This window comes from Solea senegalensis, linkage group LG3 (genome assembly GCF_019176455.1).
Source record: "Solea senegalensis isolate Sse05_10M linkage group LG3, IFAPA_SoseM_1, whole genome shotgun sequence".
Classification (NCBI taxonomy): domain Eukaryota; kingdom Metazoa; phylum Chordata; class Actinopteri; order Pleuronectiformes; family Soleidae; genus Solea; species Solea senegalensis.
Window position 1 is genome coordinate 4342105 of NC_058023.1, and position 18116 is coordinate 4360220.

The window sequence follows — 18116 nt, forward strand, 5'->3', positions numbered from 1 at the left end:
CCCATTCACATTTAAGAAGCTGAAATATCAAGAGTCTTAATGAGTGTTTATCACAATAGTTGACAATTTAATCATCGCTTAATCATTGCAACTCAACCAATTTCTAAATGAATCGCAGATTTGAGATTTTTTATGCACTCAACAGTAGGTAATAAATGTGGATGAACAGGTTTTTTGAGAAGCAGGAGTGGGCAGGATTATATTTTCAAGATCCGTTTTTAAATAAATACACATTTACAGGGTGGTGAGAACCGCACAAAAAAAAAAATACAAGTACGACCCCTGTCAATTTGTATCCGTGCTTTTTTTCGAGAGTTCGTAAACTGAACTTTGAGACGGAGACAAAAGGCAAGAGAAGAGAGGCCAGGAGCAAAATGTTAAGATTTTATTTACAAAGTCCTTTTTGTTTGTTTTTTGTTTAACTTACAGATCGTAAAAAAAAAAAAAACACAAAAAAAACACAAATTCAACTAGTCAGTGAGTGAAATAACTGGAGAGAGAGAGCGAGAAAGTCCCCAGACAACGATACAAAATTAAACAAAAATGTCCTTTGAAAAAATATCTTTTAAAAAGCTCTGAGAGAGAGTGAGAGAGAGAGACAGAGAGAGAAAGAGCGAGAGAGACTTTGCCCTGAGCACGCTCGGCCGTGGGGAGGGGGGGAGGAGTCAGGCTTCTGCAGTGAAACTTGACATGAAACAAACGCCACTGCTGGTTCAGTCCCGCAGTGATGACATCACATGGGTGGCAGGGTTTGCACAGAAACGACCCAAATCTATTTTTTTTTTTTTAATCTATTGTTGGATTTTTTTTTTTGCGTAATTACGCGACAGTCGACTTTCCGAAATCGTAAACAAAAAAAAACAAAAATGTTGAAAGGCTGTAAATTTGATGACAAAAGTAAAACTTGCGAGAAACTTGTCAACAGCACACAGAGCTGAAATTCAAATTCCCATCATGCATTTCTCTGGCGTTCGCAAACTCCACTTCCCCGCGATGGCACGTCCTCGGAAGCTCGACGTAATAAATGACTGCAGCTTGATGATTTATAAAAATGTTGCATGTTCGTGTCACGGATTGCGAATCGAGAACCCGGTAAATTTACGAGTCTGCTGCTGTTTGCAACAATCAATGAACCAATAATCAAGTTGAATAATCAGCAGATTAATCAACAATGTAAATACCTTCAAATTCAAGGGTCTTGTGGCACGGGTTAGACACAGATTATTTTCAGATTTACGGGGGCAAATATGACGCGAGTCACGTTCTATTTCGCGCAGTTATCAAGTTGACGGAGGCCGCGACGATTTGGGACAAAAGTGCAGTGGGAGGAGCCAGAAATGAGACGTAGCGTGGGAGTCGGCCGAGTGGAGGAGGGAAGGAAGCAGGTGGGTCATCGGGGCGGGAGGGGTTTACAGGGAGCGCCGTGGGTCACTCGTCATCGTCGTCTTCGTCCTCGGGATCCCTCTTCCTCTTCTCTCCTTTGGCCGGAGACGAGTCTTCGTCTGTTGAGGAAAAGATCGGACGATCAAATCTAAAATTAAAGACCCTTTACAACCGAGCCTACATTGATAAAATTGTAAATATATTATATAGAAGTAATAAAAACGACTACTTTTGTGATAATTGATAAATCCGAGCTTCATTACAAAGTCCACAAAGGATCCGAAGACACCCACTAACGTGTAGCTCTTATGTATTAGACAAATTAAAACATGTCGCTACTGACCATCATCATCCTCGTCTTCCTCCTCCTCGTCCTCATCTTCCTCACTGTCCACGTCTCCGTTCACCTCGCCGTCCTATGGAGACAAGTTCGCGTCAAACCATCTGCGGGACAGACTGAACCGGTGGAGCGACAACAGGTGAAAAAACAAAGACTCACGTCGTCATCGGCGCTGTCATCATCCTCATCATCCTCTTCTGCCACAACGTCCTCCTCGTCTTCATCTTCCTCCTCCTCAAAATCCTCTGATTCGCCCTCTGGAAAACAGGAAGATAAATACAAACACGCGTTTGTTTGTTTACGTTCAGCAGGAAACAGCAGTTTTGAAATGCAACGCATCACAACTGTTATTGCTTTTTTCAGTCACGATAATTACAATTAAAAAACGACCAGGATTGTGAAAAGAACCATACAGGCCACCGTAAACACCGCTCCAAATGTTCTGGACTTCTCAACATTGCTCAAGGAAGCTGCGGTTGCTTCCTGTGCCCACTGGGGGGAGCCAATCACACGCCATATATGAGTACATTTAGTGGCCTGAAATTTCACACATGACATCCAGTGCCTGGGGTTTGAAGGTTCTGGACATCACTTGAAAGTAGCCGTTATTCCACCGTGTCCACTGGGTGGCACCAAAGACACGGCCACAAAACTGCATTTACTAAAAAGGAGGTGATGTTAAAATGATGTTTGGTGCTCACCTTCTTCGTCCTCATCCTCCACACCATCTACCTCTCCGTCCGAGTCGGACGCCTCGCAGTCATCGATGTCGTAGCCGTCCAGGTAGGTGAGCTGGGGGAGGAGCTTAAAGATGGACTCCCTGTAGTCGGCCAAGTTGGTCACTTCGCAGTTGAACAGGTCGAGACTCTTCAGCTGCGGCAACTTTTTCTGTAGATGACACACACACACACACACACACGCTGCGTTAAACGGAGACAAACTCAAGAAGAGTCGGGGCGTTTTCTGTCCAACGTCTGAAGAACGCAGCAGGAAGTGTCGAGCTGGAGGAGGCAGGACACTCGATAACACGCTCGAAAATTAGAACTTAGCTAAAGATTTCACTAGGTGGTGACTTCCACAGACGTCCGAGTTCACACATTCACTTCCTCCAGATGTTTTCAGGAGGGTGCTCAGAATTCAGAGCAGCAGAAAATGTCCAGAAAACTGGGTCCAGACATTTCCTGGAGTTTGTAATTCACATATGAAGGAAACGGACTGGATTCATTCACCGGCTCTTACATATTCTGGATGATTCCGACATTCTCCTGCTGCATTCCTCACGTGTGAACCACAAAAAAAACCCAGCTTAATATTTTACATGACGTTCATGTTATAATATGAATATATAAAAGGTTGGCTCCACCCACCAGGGGCTCCAGGGTGCTGATGTCTTTGAACTTGTTCCCGCTGAGGTTGAGATGCGTCAGGTTCACGAGACGCTCCGCCAGAACCTCCAGACCTCCCGATATCCTGTTGTCGCTGAGCTCCAACTGCAGACAGACCGCAACAGAGGACATGTTCCGTTTAGCAGCATGCAAAAACAAACAAACAAACAAACAAACAAACCCCCAGCCCATCAACTGAAGTCACCTGCGAGACATACGTACGCCTTTGTGAGCTCACCTTTTTCAGTTTGTCCAGTTTGGGCAGGTCTGCGGCGCTGGTCAGGCCGACGTTGATGAGACTCAGCAGCTCTAGGTTAGAGAACTCCTCTGTGATGCCCTCAATCTTTCCTTCACTGGAGCGACAGTTGTCCAGGACCAGCTCCTGGACCTGAGGAGAGGACATCAGTGTTGACAATCCAACATTCCTAGATATTTCCGGTAAGAATGTAGCTAATATGGTGTATGTATCCCAAATTTGAGTTAAGTAAGCAAAAAAATATGTGCCAGTTTATTGCCGATATATCAGAATAGACAAAAATTGTGTCCAGCAGAGCAACACCTTAAATGCCTGATGTCGCAAATAAGCATCATACCTACATTTCTATCTATGTTATGTGCTATATAAAAATAAACAATGCCCAGTTACTTTAGCATCTGCTAGAGAGCAAAAACACACAATGTATTTATTTCGTTATTTATTTGTTATTAATAATTATTTATTACATTTCATCTCTTTTTTACTTGTTACAACCAAATAAAATCAGAAGACAAAGAGTTGGTAATGGTCTGTATTTATATAGAGTATATATATATATATATATATATATATATATGTATATATGTATATATATATATATATACACATACATATATACATACATATATATACACACACACACACTGTATTTTCTAGTCTTGATGAGCTGCTTTACACTACAGTCTTCACCCATTCACACATCTTTCATACCCATTCACACACTGCCATATGGGGTTAAGTGTCTTGCTCAAGGACACATGTAGAATAGCAGAGCAAGGAATTGAACACACAACCCTTCAGTTGGAAGACAATCGGCCCTACCACTGAGCTACGTTGGCTCATTCCTAACGCTTCACTTACATAATACTTTTACTTCTAAACCTTAAGTACATTTTACATCAGAAAACTACGTTTGATACATGTACAGTAAATGTCATCATTTGAGACGTTTACTTAACATTATTTAAAAAAGAAAAGAAAAATAGACTTCAACTTCTACCGGAGTCATTTTCTGGTAAGATACTTGTACTTTTACCCAAGTGTCCCTTCGAGGTACTTTATACAAGACCGATGAAGACATTAATATTCACATGTTGACAACCAAAACATTCGGACACCACAGAGGAGGCGGGTTACTGTAAAGGACCTGTTTCATATTCGAACGGGTCCCAGTCGAGTCGAGACTGTTTGTAAACTAACGACACACGTGACGCTGCAGCTAGGTTAGCCCACCTGCTAGCTCTCCGGGACTTTCCCTCCCCCGTTAAGTGACCCCACAACACGATACCCTACCGGTGAACACCGAATTTGTTTCCCTTGGTTACATGGACTGTACCAGGAGAACGTTTTACGCACCACAGCAACTTATTTGGGCTCTTTAGCGAGCTAGCGTGAAGCTAACTACTGGCTACGCGCCTTCAGCACACGGGCTTCGACTAATCCCCGGAGAGGCGCTGATATTTACTACGTTCGCGATTTAATATAATTGTATTAATTTGTGTTTGTGCATATAGCCGAAAACTGAAATGTGGGGTTCATAAATATAATTCCAACACAGTGTTTGCCACGCAAAATGAACAATTGCTTTTTTTCCACTCGTAATACGTGTTTATGTCGACGTCGTAACGAGCCATTTCTGCTTACTTCCATGGACCTACTACTCTGTTATTTCTCACACACACACTAAACCACCATTGACAATTAAACATGCCACTGTAAAATACAAGTTTGTTTATCGTTATAATACCGCCACAAACCACACATTAATTCGTCGTATAACTTCGATTTAACGAGATTCCAGAGATTAGTCGGGGCCCGGGGACACAAGGGTGCTCGTCACACATGTGCAGTATGTTTTCACGTCGGGTTTCCCGTGTTAATTTTAAAAAGGAATTACGTCTAATCAACGCGAATAAATGATGAATAAAACGACAAAGGCAAAAAACAGTGAACTGCCGAACAGTGAAAACACGCAGTGGCTTATCGGACACAAAGATTCTCACAGCGCTGAAATTACGATTTTTAACTCAACTTGTTCAAATTGAGTCACATGGTCCATTCAGTTATTGCCGTTTGCCTGCGATGCGCAAACACACACACAGTTCGACTCTTATCGGCAGCGGCAGACTCCCTGCCATGTGCTCGCCACCACCCCTCCTCCTCCTCCTGCGGCCGGTCAAGTTTACACCTCCGATAAACAACCACACAAACCCAGGTCCTCACCTCCGCCGGTGACCGGTGCCTCAGCTCCAGCGAGACCCTCTTCTTCATGTCCATCTTCCTCTGATTTCTGCCACGGTTCGGCTCGAGTAAGCTGCGAAAAATCTTGTTTCTGCGCGACCCCGTCTTCACTATCAACACGCGGAACCAGTGTGAAGGGAGCGATAATGACAACGCGACACTTCCGACACAGTGTTTCAAAATAAAACTCACAGAGGAACCGTCAGAGGCACTGAAAGATTCACCCATTATGTGAAAGTAAAAGTGGCTTTGATACCAAAAGAAAAAAACGTAAGTCGTACTTACAAGTCGAGTAAAAATGACGAGTTAAAAGCAATCATTGTTGAATTCAATATACGAAATAAGAATATACTATTCCGCAAAATTTGATATTTTAAGTGGTTTTTCTGGGGGAAAAGAAACATTATGACGGAATCAGTCACAGTCAACGATTGCTGTCTTAAAAAAGACGATATTAGGTACTCGTTGAGAATCGACATAAAAACCCGAACTCGATTTGGTTTTATTTCGAAGGGTAATCATATTACTTCCGGGAAGTGTGCGTCGTGTTTTGTCAAACTTCAAGAGCGAGGATTGAGACGTTCTCGTGTCGTAGAGAAGTGGGTCATCGCCGTTTGTTGCGTTCAAATGTCGTCAGAAATATCACAATCTTGATATTCCACGTGCACAATGAAAAATAAACATTTTGTGGTTTTAAAAAGATAATACTTTCACGATACAAATAAAAGTATCGCTACTATTGTTGGAAATTACACAGTTGACCATTGGGTGGTTTATTTTTCAAAAATAATATCTATTATTTAATTACCTTTTTTTTGCTAACAGCTACATTTGTGGAACTCGATTTGCCCATATATAAATATAATATAAATATAATCATGTGTATTCAAGTTAGTCACTATTCAGTTATGTTTGTACAAAATGTTTCCTGTTTGATGTGCAAAAGTGGAAAAAGTCCGAGTTTTTGAGAGGCACTTGAAAGCATCACGTGTTTATGTGTAAAAGGAGGGAAATGGAAGCAGGAAGGAAACGAGGCTCTTCAGCGCCAATTGGTGGCGTTTGAGGTGCATTACACGGAGACAGAAAAGCCATAAATCAATGCTTTTATTGATACTGGTTCGATTGTTCGCATAAGACGACTGAACACAGAGATAAATAGTGTAGAGATTTTTTCCCCGAGTCATGTTCCCTCATTTGGACTGACATCTATGGCAAGTATTTGAATGGCTTTGTTTCTGGGATAAGGATGTTTCGTCAAATTGATGCTAACTGTAGCTACACCTTTAAGCTAATAGCAGCTAAAACACAAGGCAAGGCCACATACTTACAGTGTTGTATTTATTAGAGGTGTCACGATTCTCCCCTTTTCCTTTATGTCATGATAACTATTTGTTTACAATGTCATTTAATCGCCATGTATCACACTAGTCTTATTGTCACATTTAAATAAGACAGCCACGATGGCTGAAAAATAAACAATGCTATGCAGTGCCAAATATAATTAGCTAACACCTACTAGGGGATAGCTGTGAATCAGAAAATGCCAGCTATAGGCTAGATAGCACAGTTAGCATTTTCTGTTAACTACTTTTTCTATAGCAAAGTAAGAAGAAATGTTAAATATATAAAAATAGCCACACTCCAACTGTCCTTGGATGCTAATGAACACTCCGTTACTGTACGATGAGGAACATCGTCGGAGACGGAGCTAATTCTTTATTGTTGTTACATCATAGGTCATCTTCACAACAAGAAGTTATACATACAGTGGTCTGAGGTTACATCATCATCATCCATATACGAGGAGAGCAACAGTTAGTTAATATCACAGCTAAGTTTTTGCCATTGACCACACAACCCTAGCCCCAAACCCCACCCCTCATATAGTCCCCAAATATCATATACCAATGTACTGACAATCGTCAATTACACCACTGGTGCCTAACCCATGAGTCAGACACAGGAATAAATAAATAAATAAATAAAAAGACATATAAATAAATAAATAAACTGCATGTGTCACAAACACACGTGTAGCTCATCAGAAGATGCCAGGTTCATCGGCAGAGGGCGATTCTCTAGTGGTCTAGGCAAACAGCATCACGGGACGGCCACGGGTCTAACCCCACCGCGGCCGCAGGTCCGGGGGGGTTACCCCAATGCGGACATCAGTGCGAAGCTCAACATGTGTTGACATCGGGGACCGAATGTTTCAAATTTGTGCTGTGGCTAGAATAATACGTTGGATTGGAATAGAATGTGGGATCATGTGTGGAATTCGAAATGTGGCTTTTAACATTATTAATGTGTTTTTCTTATATGAAATGTAAGTAGTATGTTTCATTGGTTAAGTTTTTGAAATAAATTTAACATCCTCTTGAAAGCTAACATTTATGAAACAAATGAAGTACGGACAAAACTCTTAACCAGTTCACAAATCCAATGACTTTACAAATACTGCGAGAAGTGGACTTCTATGTTTTCACAGAATTACATACAAGCCAATAGAGTCGCCCCCTGATGGACATTCAAGAGAATACAGCTTTTAGACACATCCACATTGCTTCACTCTCCTATAAACATCTGCCTATGGTTGACAGTGAACCGCGTAAAGTGATGTGAACACTGGAAAATCCCTCACTGAGGTCAGAATACATGTCGCCATGGAGATCAGATCAAACAGAAAAAGACATGAGCAAAAAAAAGAAAGAAGAACATTTTCTAAGAAAGTTCCATAAAGTCTTAAAGCACTTTGTCATTTGAAGGAGAGAAATACTGTACGTATTACGCTAATAAAAACACACAATAAAGCCACTGGAGGAGAATTGGGATGACAAAGGACAAAAGCATGCAGCTCACACACACTCACACACTCCATTTTGTGTCCATTTTACCTTTCAACAGGTAAATTATTACTACGGTCAATTCAAAGGTGAAAAAGGTGTGTGTTCACACTAGCACACCGGAAAGGGTGTAAACAGGAAGTAGTTGGTTGCTTAGTAACAGAAAAACAAGAGGCGGGCTTTGTGTTTGTCGGAGTGACAGCGAAGTGTAACTGTTACCGACAGGAAATGTTCGCGACACTTTTATCCGCTGCTGGTCATCGAGTCATGACTGATTAGAACCAATCAGGACAAGAATGTGGGCGTCGCCATCACTGTTTTCAAAGAATCTATCTGTCCACACTAAAACAAAATGCCACAGTTTTCAAAATACAGGTCAGCTTCTGAAACCCTGCAATGAAACACATCACTTTTCATAAGTCAGTTTCTGTCTGTTTCCGTCCCAGTTTCTGTCCATCCACACTAAAGTCAGTTTTTGGTTCGTCCACACTAAATCACAACATGACATTTTCAAAAATAAAAGTCAGCTCTGTCCATTTTCATCTCAGTTTCTTTAAGTCCACACTAAAGTCAGTTTTGTGTCCGTCCGTTTTCAAATAAAAGTCTGTATTCGTCTCAGTTTCTGTCTACGCTAAAAGACAAAGTTTAAGTGTTCAAAATAAAAGTCCCACTTGCTTTTTGTTCATACTAAAACATGTCCCTGTTTTTCAAAAATACATATCTGCCACTGTGGTTTAAACAGTGTTTTGTTTTGATTTTATAAAGAAGCTGATGGTTCAGACTGTAGACGGCAGTGTTATAATGGCAGTGATCAATACTTTAATTGATAAAAAAGCTTTTAACGTCAGAGTGTGAACACTGCTAATGGACACAACGCTACTTTAGCCGTTGTATAAGTCCCAGTAAATACATGACGCAGGCTGAGGGAGTGAACCGTTTTCACTATTGACGGACTGTCAGTTCAATTTGTAATATTCAAACCAGATGTTACAACTCTAGAACTTTGCTACAAATGTGTCAACTTGGTTCTGTGTCTCAAATATGGCTCTGCCTCCATCAGGTGATCAATGAAGTGGTCTGGTATACCGGGAAATTTCTCACACAATCGCTAAGCACACGTGACGTCACATGTACGACTGAAAACTCATACTTGATTAATTTTTACGTTACGGTACATCCTTAGGATCATTTGCGACCATTGCGACCAAAGAGCCGCCTTTTTGGTTGGATCAGTTGTTGCTTGTGGATGATAGGGGGAGGAGCCTTCAGAATGGGACAGTTGATTCACAGCCTCTAAAGGAGGTGGAGCCTAAATTGAGACACTGCTAAAGTTGTTGATTCTACAGTAATACTGAAATTGACTTTAAACACCTTTTGGTGGTTTTTCGAGTATATTTGGTGTAGTTACACTGAATCAATCGGTGAGGTGTTTCGTAAAATGCTTGATACTATTATTATTCCAGAGCTGTTTCCACTGTTCCACACAGTCCTGCATGCAAAAGCCACAAACAAGACGTATCAACGAGCATCGCTTTTTTTTCCCACACGGTACACGAAAAACACTGTGAACTTCGCACACAGAAAAAAAGATCCAAGCACCTTTTTCTCTGTCAACACTGAAAGGAGCTTCTCAGCTGTTCTTTACAACTGTGCTGGTTGTGTTATTGCAGTTACGACTTTATTTAACGAGGATCCCGTAAACCGGACCTGGCGATCAGATGCGATTTTTGAAGTGGCTGGTTCATGCAAACAGCCGCCGAGTAGACAACAGTAGTTTGTTTGTAGAAGTGCGAGAAAGAGAACGAGATTTAAAGGCTTTTTACATCAACGACGACAAGAAATGAACAGCATGACGTTGCTAATAATTTGCTGACACATTTCAGTGCCTTGCTCACAAAATAAAATGTACATCATCTTAAGTCTACGATATCTTAACAATATGGTTGCCACTAAAGCTCTCTTTCGTTTAGGGCTCACGGGAGTTGTTGAACCACTGCTGCCTCCATAAATGAAACCATACGACTTATTTTGTGTTTTCAGTTTTTGAAAACCTCAGTGGCACAAACCGACCACACAAGGCAGCAGTAGACCAGCAGCTCCTGTGTCCCTTGCGAGCTAAAAACGAAAGTTCTCTATGGACTTTAGTGTGGGGGAGTGAGCAGTATATACTGTATATATACAAACTTCTGTTTCATTATTCTCAAGATATCGCAGACTTAAGCTGACAAGGATGTTACTCGGTCACAAGGGTTCAAAAACATGATTAATGTGCAAGTAAAATGCGTATAACGAATAAAGGCCTTTACTAAATATAAAGTGGTGGGTCTGACGACCAACTGCAGCTCTGCATCACCTATCAATGATCAGTTTGGAGCCATGCTAAAAGGGGCAAGGCTAGCCGAGTAAGGAGAGAAGTATGGCTGTGAAAAGCACAAGAAGGCAAGTCGAAATAGAAAAGACATAAAGAAAGACTCAAGACAATAAAAGTGAGTAAAGAGGAAAGTTCCAGGCATTAGCAGGAAGCACACGTACACACACATACATGCACGTACATATACACCGAAGGTCTACAAAGCCTCATTGGTTTCCGTGGCCATGCGGCCACGCAAATGTGCTGTAAACAACCGTCGCCTCGTCTTCCTCCCTGTCTCTGTTTTTCTGCATCCTCGTCTCACTCTCTCTCACTCTCCAGCTGCAAATAGCATCACCTCCCCGCTGCCGCCGACTCCTCCCACCTACACTGGCCCCGCCTCCTCTCTCATTTTAGTCCACTCCGTGAAAGCAGCGTGGCACAGAAGCACAGAAGAAGAAGTAGAAGGAGGGCGTGGTTTGTTGTTTATGCAAATACAGGCTGTTTTCCAGGCGTCGGGATTGGTTGGGTTGAGGTTTTCAGCCTAATGTGGGAGGGGCACCAGAATATCCACGTAGTTGATGGGGAAGAAGCCCGACTGGCCGTTGATCATACCCTCGTACCAGTTGTCGTCGATCTGATTGGTCAAGGTGATGACGTCACCCTCTTTGAAGCCCAGCTCGCCCTCGTTCTCCGGCTCAAAGTCGTACAGGGCTCGGCAGCAGGGCTGGTCCATGGGAGCTGTGAAGGGACAAAAATTGTTTGGTTTTTGGGTCGCAAAGAAAAACTGTATCTCTCAAAGACTACGACCTCCACTGGATATATTTAACATAACAACGCACAGATTTATTAATGTAAAGAGAAAAATGTCTACAAGGTCAATCTCCATGAGATTAATAAAAATATTCCTGGGTTTAATACCAAAGTTTTAAAAATCCAATTCATGGGTTTAATCCTAAAATTAAAATAATCCATGTTAATTGGTTTAATTCTGAAGAAGAAAATAGTATCATGGTCCTGGGAATTTAAAATCAATTTCCTTGGTTTAGTCCTGCAGTTAACAAAGTATCTTCCTGGGCTTAATCCTGAAATTCTCCAAGATTTAATCAGGAAGCTACAATTGTAAATTTCTATGTTTAATCCTAAAATTAAAATCCATGTTCCCAGGTTTAATCCTGAAATTGAAATTGTACATTTCTGAGCTTAATCCTGAAATTTATATCTAATGTTCCCAGGTTTCCTGGGTTAAGTTAAAGAGTTTAGCGAAAGGGTTTAATCCTGAGGTAAAAAAAAAAGTATGTTTCTGTGTTTAATCAATGACTTCCATGTTGAGCTGATATTGACTTTGCTATTATCATATGTCTGTGTTAACAGACATGTCAAGACATGACATGACATGACATGACGAGTCCACCTGTACCTGGTGACCTCCCGGGAGACTTGGCGGAGTGAATCCCCCCATTGTGGCTTTCACTGGGGGGCAGAAGCTCCAGGGTCATTCTGGGTTTGGGAGTGTACTCCTTCCTGGGTTTACTGGACACTTCTTTTATCCTGATTAACAACAAAAGAAGACCCAGTTTAAAAATAAATAAAAAAATTGGTGTGATCACACGAATTGATGTATATCGTCGGCATACAGATTGATCATCACCTGTCCTCCATCTTGCTGGAGAGCTGCTGGAGGATTTCAGAGGCGCGTCTGTGGTACTCCAACTGAGCCTGGACCAGTGCTGCCAGCTGGCTCACCTGCTCTATCTGCAACACACACACACACACACACACATACATACATAATGTAGCCATATTCTGGACCCATGCTGGCCAGGACAAGGTGGTGTTGTGCTTACATCACTTTCCAGCAGGTTGAACATGCTCTGCTCTGCTATCTCTTTGCTCTCGTCAAACTTCTCCAGCGCCTGTTTGATTTCCTCGTCCTGGACTTTTCCCTGACGCTTCTTCTTGTAGTCAAAGTCCAGACGTCGGCCCTCCATCTTCTTCAGATGGTGCTGCAGTGGAAGACAGGAAACAGGAGAGGAATGTGTGGAAGACCATGAGTGATCCACGGACATGTTTCGGATGAGAGGTGCTGCGTCTTTTTCTTACCTGTATCTCCTTGAGGTCTTTGTCATGGAGGTTCTGGAGCGGGTCGATGAAGTTCTGTTTGACCTCCATGTCCAGAGCATCCTTCACCTCCCCGAGCTCCTTCATCGCCTCTGAGGCATCAGTCAGTGCCAGGCCTGGAAGGAAGGGACAATGGGTAACAGTTGTGTAGAGGACACAAACATGGAACAAACAGGAAATGGAAACAGAGGTCAGGATTTACTCTGAGATGGTGTACTCAGACTTACTCAATGGTTATTTCTGTATGTAGCAAGTGGGAAGCCCATGGCCAAGAAGAAAGGGAACTTGGCTTGAAACTGGAGGGTTGCCAATTAGAATCCTTGCCAGGTGAAGGGCTGGAATACCCCTGAGCAAGGTACCAAATCCTCATTGCTAAAATGACCCCAGCCACTTGAGTGGGGTGGGGGGATGATCCTGGTGCCAGTCCCAAGCCCAGATAAAAGGGAGGGTTTGCCTAATGAAGGGCATCCGGCATTTAAAAAACAATGCCAAATCAAATATGAGGATCATCCGTTGTGGTGTCTGAGCACACTTTTTATGGTGTGAGAATCTGTCTTTCCTTTATATAGACTTTAATAATCAACATTGAGCTAAACACCACCATGTCTAAATGAATGCAGATACTTTACCAAAGGTGGACTCCTCTCCTAACTCCCGTCCAAACTTCAGCATGGCGTCTCCCAGGACGGACTCAGCCTGAGGGTAACCAGGTCCCTTCTCCTGCCCGCGGATCTTGGACATGGTGTTGCTCATACTCAGCTTGGCTCTGGACGCTTTAAAGAAGCACGAGTCAGATTGTGACTGAGACTGACGTAACTATAACGTAATTATAAGACGTTTGTTTGCTGTGATTTTTTGGGCTGGTTGGGTTTGACTCACCTGGATTGGGTTGTAGGTATTCTGTGGTTTTGGTCATGATGTCCAACACCGCCCTGCTGGTGATGTCCACCTTCTGCAGAGAAGAACACATTGTGAGACGAGTGACGTCATCCAGATATGAACACCCAGCCTAACTGGCTCTTTTGAACACGTTTTTTTTAATTTGTAGAAAATATTAGGGAAAAATAGTAGTTATACGTTTTTTTTCTTTATTAAAATAGAGTGAGCTTTACCTAAGTAAGCTATACAAATGAGGAGCTAACAATGCTATTTGTTAAGTAAACTATATAGACAGTTGTTTGAATTTCTTACTTTGCTTAGCGTTAAAGTTAATGCATTACCTTGTTTACTTAACTAAATCAGCTAAATAAGCTAAGCAAGTCTGGTAATAGATAAATTGAGTAAGTTAATTAAGATATATTAACTATAAGTTAAGGAAGTTAACTATGCTATATGCACAAGAAGCAACATAACTTAATAGGCTTATTACGTTAACTAAGATATATTAATTATAAGCTAAGTGAGTTTACTATGCTAAGTAAGCAATAAGCTACATAATTTAAGTAAGCTAATAAATTAAGCTATATTAGCTATAAGCTAAGTTAACAAAGCTATATTAGCTATCAGGTGAGTAAGTTAACTAAGTCATAGTAGCTATGAGCTAAGTAAGTTAACTACGCTATGATTATGGTTAACTAGTTAATTAGTTTAAAGACTGTGTTGCTGGTTTCATACATCATTTACTAGGTGTTTTCCAGCGTTATAACTAAGAAATTTAACAGTGAATATAATTTCACTCTTCTATAAATGAAGATACAGTATTTTTTACCTTTTCCATTTCTTTGAAGTCATCGTCTAACTTGGTTCCTTCTGCTCCTCCAACCTTCTCACTGACTTTCTGTAACGAGAGACACAGTGACGACCATCAATTGAGATTTTGGTGGCCAAAGGTCAAAGTTCAAGGCCCTCAGAGGCGTCACAATGCACGTTTTTGACCTCTCCAACGTTACATTTCCTTTATTCATGTTATAGAGTCTGGAGTTTAAACTGTGGTCTTGTAGTTTATGTATCAACAACACAAACATTTCAACAGCCACAGTCATGTGAGTAAAATCTATTCAAAATATTATCAGTCATGTGACTGGCTTCGCCAGCTGCTTCAGCCTCCTAAGTGTGTTTGATCACAACAACACAAAAACACAGCAGCAAAGAAAGAAGAGAAGGACCGACAGACGAGGAGGAAGAGGCAGTTACCATGGAGACAGGGATCTGCCTGGGTCCTCTCATGTTTCCAAAAACAAACACGCACACACACACACACACAGAGTTACATAACCGTCTTAGCCGTGTTTGTTTCTCCAATTTTTTTATTTTTTTGTCTTCATCTGTGACCTGATTCAAAACGTTTTTAAAGAATTCTGTTCTGTTGATGGCCTGCAGGGGGCGCAGTGCTGACACACACACACCTCTACACCTCCTTTGTCTCATTTTGCTGAGTCACCGTCTGATAAATTAGCTTGATTCAATGTTTGTGAGGGGTCAAAGGTCAAGGAGGAGAAAGAGGAGGAGAGAGGCAGCCACACACACCATTCAGGTTACAATGTCACCATGGCAGCCACACACACTTTTGTTTGTTTCTTCCCACATCAGAAAACAAACAAAACAAAACAAAAACAACAAAAACATGTGTTTTTCCTGATAGGCCTCACATGACACATGAAAGAAAAGCAGCAGTGTTGAGACGAGTCACATGACCAGTGAGGACAGTCATGTGACGATGGAGGAGACAGGTGATGAAGAGAAGAGGAAAAGAACAGATGAGAGAGGAAGGAAGGACTGTAAAGGGCAGCGTTGGAGCTCTCGGTGGAGGAGGAGAAGAAGGAAAACAAGAAGGAGGGATCAAGGAAGGAAGCATGAAAGTAGGACGGGAGTGGAGGAAGAAGTAGAGAGTGTTGGAGGGATGAATGTAGGAGGGAAGAAAGACAGTCGGAAAAATGAAGGAAGAAAGGATAAAGATGACAACAAGGAGGGATGGTCTAAGTAAGGTGAAAGGACAGAAGGAAGGAAAGGAAAGAAGGGCAAAATAAGTTTGAAATAAGAAAGGAAAGAATAGGGGAGAAGAAAGAAGGAAGAAAGTAGGAAAAGGACAGAGGGCAGAGTGGATGAAGGACCAAGGAAGGAAAGATGTTGAGGAATGAGGGATGGAGGAAGGGAAGAAGGAGGGATGATGGAGGGAATTCCCTGTTGCGTGCAGCAACAGCCAATATCTCACACACACACACACACACACACACACACACACACGTTACATAACATTACAACCCGTTTGTGTGTGTGTGGTTTTTTCTTTTTTAAATATAAACGTATTTTTTGTGGGTGGGGAAAAAATACGTAAGTCACATGACGTAAATGAGAATTTAACGTTAATTGGAGTCGTTGCGTCAACGGTGTTTACTTCACAGCTGCCCCGTTTTTTTCATTATTGATCCGTTTGTTATGTATAATTCAACACACGCGCACACATGCGCGCGCACGCTAACACACACACACACACACACACGCACTCACCTGTGTGGCTTTGTGAAACTGCTTCTTCAAACCCGCGACGGACATCACTTCACTTCAGCTGCGGAGGGGAAAGAACAGACACACAAACAAAACCGGCCTGTTTTTGTTTGTGTTGTTGTTTTTGTTTTTTTAAAGAAAAAAAAAAGAAAACCCCAGAAACGTGTGGAAGTGTCGCGTGGGCTCGTTGGCGGGTAAAATCCTGCGGGTCAATGTGTGTGCGTTAATTTTTTTGCTCCGAATTGGTGTCGAGACAGAACCAGACCAAACCCACAGAGAGAGCGAGAGCGAGAGAGAGACAAAGATCGTCTATTCAGAGATGCGTCACACCCAGCAACAACATAACACCAATAATACAAATATATACTCATTTAAAAAAACATTTTTTAAAAATGACGTCATGTTATTATTATTATTATTGTTTTTTTAATACATATTTACTTTAATGTCCCACGCATGAATTAAAAATAAAAAAATAAATGTTTTCAGTGGCGGTTCCTGTCAACCGATACGATCTTTGGCAGCCTACGGTTTTTGTTACGGTGACGTCACAGTGCCACCCACTCACGAGCCTCCCCGAGATGAGAGCACGAGACATTTGACTGCGATGCCTCGCGGCGACGAGGGCCACAACATCAACAATAACTGTAACAGCACTAATAATAATAACAATAATAAGAAGAACAATAAGCACAATAATAATAATAATAATAATAAGAAAAATTATGTGAGGACACTGTTAATGGAAGGTTGTGTTTCAGGACCACGGACAGCTCGTCATAGGGTCTGACAGTAACGTTCAAGTGCAGCTGGGAAATCTAAAAAATAATAATTAAACGTCACAAAAATGCACATCGTGGACCGAAACTTCATAAAACGAGTCTTGATCCCCGAGCAGAAAAATGTGGCCGTTTACTCTTCTCGTCCACCGTTTACAATATTTCTTTTCCAAGAGCAGTGAAATCAACTTTTATACAAACACGCTATCCAATTTTATGATTCCGTTCCGTTTTTTTGTTTTCTAATGCACAAATGAAATAGAGCATCACTAGATAATCCATGTCGGAAACACAATTTGTTTGTAGCATGTGCAAAAGTGTGGATACTTCCTGTTACCACTAGTGTTATAGACAGTTATGGAATTACTGATTTAAAAAAAGAAAGCTAACAAAAAAACAAAGTTTTTTGTAAGAACTATGACTAAGATGAAAGCGAACATGAAAAACTTATTTTATAGAAATTACTACACTCAGTAGCGTTTTCATTAAAATACGCATTTTATTGTGTTAGAACTACATCATTAAAAAAATGATTTTATTCTTTAAGAATTAATACTAAAATGGAAGCAAAAAAACATTTATTTTGTAACAATTACGACTAAAATTAAAAAGGGTTATAATTTGAATACCCAAAAATGCCACAAAGTATTTTTTTTCAGACAGGAAGTACCCCGTTTCGACAGGACGTCGTCACATTGTAAAACATGTATAGAACACATTGGGTTTGTGTGACGAGTCGGGAGCTCTGATGTCCACCGGCACTTGAACGTATCATGGAGATTCACATTAAAGACAAACAGCGACTGATTCAAAACAAGCTTTATTTAAACACGTCACAGAAACACTTCTGTAACTTCATGTAGTGCCTTCACCGTTTCCGTCAACAGAAACAGAATATGAAAAAGGACAGCTCACTGAGGTCCAAAAAATTTAATAAATAGAATAAATAAAGATTAAATGTCGTATAAACAGTG

At 41.3% G+C, this 18116-nt stretch overlaps 2 protein-coding genes across 3 annotated transcripts; both read right to left on the bottom strand.

Moving 5' to 3' along the window:
• Positions 1 to 40: 40 nt before the first annotated feature.
• Positions 41 to 5764, bottom strand: LOC122767208 (acidic leucine-rich nuclear phosphoprotein 32 family member B-like). 2 transcript variants are annotated; one of them, XM_044022616.1, is made up of 7 exons: positions 5588 to 5764; positions 3347 to 3496; positions 3091 to 3213; positions 2425 to 2611; positions 1883 to 1980; positions 1727 to 1799; positions 41 to 1502 (listed from the first exon to the last, which is right to left on the bottom strand). In XM_044022616.1, exons 1-7 carry the CDS (start codon positions 5639 to 5641, stop codon positions 1429 to 1431), a joined length of 759 nt encoding a protein of 252 aa, XP_043878551.1. In that variant the 5' UTR covers positions 5642 to 5764; the 3' UTR covers positions 41 to 1428. The 2 variants fall into 2 exon arrangements, with proteins under 2 accessions (XP_043878551.1, XP_043878552.1); XM_044022617.1 differs by lacking the exon at positions 5588 to 5764 and adding an exon at positions 5397 to 5457.
• A 4740-nt stretch (positions 5765 to 10504) lies between these two features.
• LOC122767206 (endophilin-A1-like) lies at positions 10505 to 16642 on the bottom strand. Its single transcript, XM_044022614.1, has 9 exons — positions 16367 to 16642; positions 14628 to 14696; positions 13799 to 13871; positions 13549 to 13692; positions 12902 to 13035; positions 12646 to 12804; positions 12450 to 12553; positions 12219 to 12349; positions 10505 to 11539 (listed from the first exon to the last, which is right to left on the bottom strand). The coding sequence occupies exons 1-9, from the start codon at positions 16409 to 16411 to the stop codon at positions 11343 to 11345; spliced, it is 1056 nt and encodes a 351-aa protein (XP_043878549.1). The 5' UTR covers positions 16412 to 16642; the 3' UTR covers positions 10505 to 11342.
• Between the last annotated feature and the right edge of the window lie 1474 nt (positions 16643 to 18116).

Coding starts and splice junctions, on each gene's coding strand:
- LOC122767208 (XM_044022616.1), bottom strand. CDS start 5,641: ATGGACATGAAGAAGAGGGTCTCGCTGGAGCTGAGGCACCGGTCACCG. Junction 3,497..5,587: donor GGCACCGGTCACCGGCGGAG/GTGAGGACCTGG, acceptor TCCTCTCCTCAG/GTCCAGGAGCTGGTCCTGGA. Junction 1,981..2,424: donor GGAGGATGAGGACGAAGAAG/GTGAGCACCAAA, acceptor CCTGTTTTCCAG/AGGGCGAATCAGAGGATTTT.
- LOC122767206 (XM_044022614.1), bottom strand. CDS start 16,411: ATGTCCGTCGCGGGTTTGAAGAAGCAGTTTCACAAAGCCACACAG. Junction 13,872..14,627: donor ACTTCAAAGAAATGGAAAAG/GTAAAAAATACT, acceptor TCTTCTCTGCAG/AAGGTGGACATCACCAGCAG. Junction 11,540..12,218: donor GTCTCCCGGGAGGTCACCAG/GTACAGGTGGAC, acceptor GTCCCTTCACAG/CTCCCATGGACCAGCCCTGC.